Source organism: Pocillopora damicornis, chromosome 11, assembly GCF_964200805.1.
Source record: "Pocillopora damicornis chromosome 11, jaPocDami1.2, whole genome shotgun sequence".
Lineage (NCBI taxonomy): Eukaryota > Metazoa > Cnidaria > Anthozoa > Scleractinia > Pocilloporidae > Pocillopora > Pocillopora damicornis.
In genome coordinates, this window is record NC_142680.1 from 21,942,632 (window position 1) to 21,946,764 (window position 4,133).

At 36.8% G+C, this 4,133-nt stretch overlaps 1 protein-coding gene across 1 annotated transcript; it reads left to right on the forward strand.

The window, feature by feature from the left end:
- The first annotated feature begins 1,471 nt into the window (after window positions 1–1,471).
- LOC113685662 (melanocortin receptor 4) lies at window positions 1,472–2,412 on the forward strand. Its single transcript, XM_027203230.2, is given in 2 exon segments — window positions 1,472–1,934; window positions 1,937–2,412. Coding segments are annotated over 2 exon segments (930 nt in total). The 5' UTR covers window positions 1,472–1,480.
- The last annotated feature ends 1,721 nt before the right edge of the window (window positions 2,413–4,133 follow it).

A 4,133-nucleotide genomic window follows, 5' to 3' on the forward strand; every position in this document is an offset into this window, starting at 1 on the left:
TTAAACCGCTTATGCTGTCATTCAAATTAAAACTGACAAAAGAGAGTTTCCCTATCATGTCGTCAATCGAAAATTTTACCGATGTCTGTGCGCTTGCCAAAGGAATTAACTTTTAATGCTAATTTGAAGTTAAATTAAACTTAAACTACTGGAATAAACAGCTGCTTGCGAAAAATATACGCTTGTTTAGTTTTTAAGCTGTCGTCGCCACAGTGAATTATCAAAGAGGATTAGAAGGAAGCTTCCTGAGAAACAATTACTCCTCTTAAAGAAACTGATGTAATGATGGCATTTTTCAGTGATTAAATCACGTTTTAAGAATGTTTAGTAACTATATCTGCACTTGTAAGAAAAATTGTAGATCGAAAATGAAAATATAAAGTTTGAACATGAAAATTGGCATCAAACGAAAAATAAATGAATATTTTGGTACCCGATGGAACTCTGGGATTAAAATGATACCGAGCGCGTAGGGCCATCATGGCTGATGCAAAACAATAGTTTCTCCGCCTCCTCTATTTTCAGTTAGCGCCCATTTTTCTTATCTTGTTGACCAAAGCGATGAAGAAAAGAAATTACATCATGGGACGAAATAGGCAAAATAAGCAAAACAGTTTTTGTTAAAAAAAATCATCATAACTTTCCTGACGAAAGTGAAAAAGCTGGTAGAGAACGAGTTTGAAAAAATCGTTGGAGCGCGGCACAACATCTTGTTACGGTTTTGTTTTTAATATCAGTCCGGTGACGAAAAATGGAAAGAAAAAGCCAGTCATTATAATTGATTCAAACATTTAAAAATACTTTTGCATCTGTGACCAAAATTTTAATTTCTATTGTTTGATGTATTCGCAAATTGTCTCAAATCCAACTCTTCTAAGACGAAGTAAAATCGCCAGCTTGAAATTTTCATTTCTAATTTTTCATGGCTACTAATGATACAAGTCTGAAATTCACACGAATGATATGAACACCAGGTTAACACCCTATCATTGAAAGTTGATCCAGGTAAAAGAAGATCGTTCGTCATTCTTTTAAAAGAATGATACACAGACGTCTCTCCATTTTCTACTTGTTGCCATTTCATACCTGAGGCACTTCAAAGGTTTAATTATTGGACGCAACTGTCAATTTCCTGAAGTATGAGGTACGTGTATAAATATCATTAACTGAAGTATGAGGTGTCATTGATCGTGGCTGGATGTGGGCTGTTTAGACGATATATTACTCCTTGCAATCTTAGAAAACCTACAAAAAATTTCAGAAGAGTTGGAACACAGACGGAAACAATTGAAGAACTACTATGCTCTCCCTCTTTAGTGGGCGGGCATCAAGCAGCATCAGTTTCATACATGAGGCATGCCACAGCTGCGAATTTCTGACGCATTTTAAATGATTAAACGCGAGGGAGGTAGTCTTTATGTGTTATTAAAGGAAGGTTTCAGTTGGACGAAATATTTCTCGTCGAAACAAATGCAGAATTATGTCGACAACAAAGTTCAGTAGAGGTGGAACACTGACAAAAACAATTGAAGAACTGGTATGCTCCCCCTCTTTGGTGGGTGGGCTTCAACCAGCATCTTTCGCAACAGTCACCATTCTCCTCTCCATCACAACATTTCTTGGCAATTCTCTTATAATTGTTGCCCTTCACAAGGAATCTGCCCTCCATGCGCCGTCCAAACTTTTGTATCGCTGTCTGGCAACAACTGATCTGTTGGTTGGTCTTGCTGCTCAGCCTCTCTACGTTACCTACTGGATGTCCGTGGTTCACGAACACTGGACTCTTTGTCATTACGCAGTGAGAGCAACCTACATCATAGGCTCAGCATTATGTGGAGTTTCTCTGTTGACGATGGCGGCAATAAGCGTGGACAGACTTCTCGCCCTGTTGTCGGGGCTGAGATACAAAGAGATTGTAACTTTGAAGAGTGTTTATATATTATAGCTAGCTTTTGGGTTTTATGTCTTGTTGCCTCTTTATGCACCATTTTCGATCAGCGTATAACCGCTTTGTATACTCGCATATTGATACCACTTTCGCTGCTTATTTCACTCGTCTCGTACACAAAGATTTTTCGCACTCTTAGAAATCGTCAGGGAGAAGAACATGATCAACTACAACCGAGCCAACCAAGTGTACTCAACATGGCGCGATACAGAAAAGCAGTGCACAGTGCACTGTGGATACAGTCAGTATTAGTTGTCTGTTATACACCATACCTTGTTGTGGGAATTGTAGTCACTTATACTACAACATATTCATCACACTTCGGCGTCGCATTGGCAATGGCAACTATCTTAGTTCACTTTAACTCGACGTTAAACCCGTTCCTATACTGCTGGAAGATTAGTGAAGTGAGACGAGCAATGAAGCAGACAATCCGACAAGCACTTTGCTGTCCATGGAGTTAGACCTTCCTCCAGTTATACATAATAATATAAGTACTTTTAGTGCAAAGCTGACCGATAGAGAACGCTTGCCACTTAAATTTTTCGAAGATTAAACGTAAGACTCCGTCTTCTCTGCTCAGCCAAAGGCGAATTTTTACCTGAGAAGACGGAGTTTAAAATAATTGTGAAATACTAATAGTATCAAAGATGTCTGTCTGTACGTTTGACTCTTAAAGCTCATTTGTTCCTATTTTGATGAGGAAGTCTTTATGTGTTTATTGAAGGAAGTTTCAGTCATCGTCGCTCGGCGTGTTCTGTTTAAACGAATTATTTTTCGTTGCCAGTTGCCTCAGAACAAGAAAAAGGAAACCAATACAGAACAATGTCGACTACAAAGTTCACTGGCGGTAGAACACAGACGAAAACATTTGAAGAACTGTTATGCACCCCATCTTTTGGAGGTGGATTACATGAGATATTTACTTTTTTTCTCAGCAGTGCACATTCTCCTCTCCATCACAGCATTCCTTACGAATTCTCTCATCCTTGTTGCCCTTCAAAAAGAATCTTCCTTGCATCCGCCGTCCAAACTCCTGTACCGTTCTCTGGCAACAACTGATTTGTTGGTTGGTCTTGTTGCCCAGCCTCTCTATGCTATTTATTGGATATCCTTGGTTCAGGAACACTGGAGCCATTGTCGATATGCATTTGACGCAGCCTACATCACGGGCTCTGCATCGTTTTTAGCGTCTTTGATGACGATGGCGGCCATAGGCATGGACAGACTTCTCGCCCTGTTGTCGGGACGGAGGTACAAACAAATTGTAACTTTGAGGCGCACATATATCATTGTAGCTACCATCTGGATTCGATCTCTTGTCTCTTCTTTTTGCGCTTTTCTTGATATATATATATATATATATATATATATATATATATATATATATATATAATTTGCACTATGGAGAATGTGCTTCCGTTTTCAACGCTTTATTCAAGACCCGATATATATATATATATATATATATATATATATAATAATATATATATAATAATATATATATATATAATATATATATATATATAATATATATATAATATATATATATATAATATATATATATAATAATAAATAATATATATATATAATAATATATATATAAAATATATATATAAATATATTAACTGAATTAAAGGGCTATGAATTAACAATCAGCAAATAATTAACACTACTATTACTATAAAGAAAATAAAAATATAATAAATAATTATTTACATATTCACATATTTACTGGCAAATGAAATAAAGGGACCTGAACGCTGGGTCCGACAACAACTCCTATCGGCGTAAACAATATTTCTATTGTTGTCGCTGGCCCGCAAGTTGTAACTATGACCACTAGATGCTGTTCTCGACTTGAGGAAGTTAATGGGGTGGTCTTTTTGAGTCGTCTTCTGAATATATTTACAGCAGAGCTGAGTTCGTCTTTCTTTCAAGCTGCTAAGGCTGGTAGTATTAAGGGCATCTAAGTTACTATGGCATGCATAGGTGATATGTAGTGCCCTTTTTTGAATTGACTTCAGCTTATTTGAAAGAAATTCAGGAATATCTTGCCAGAATTGTACGCCATATTCTAGTTTAGGTTTTATTGTTGTCAAATACTCTGTATTAACACCCGGTTTTTTAAGAATCCTCAGAGAATACAGGCGTTTCGAAGCTTTTTTCGATATGTAATAAATAT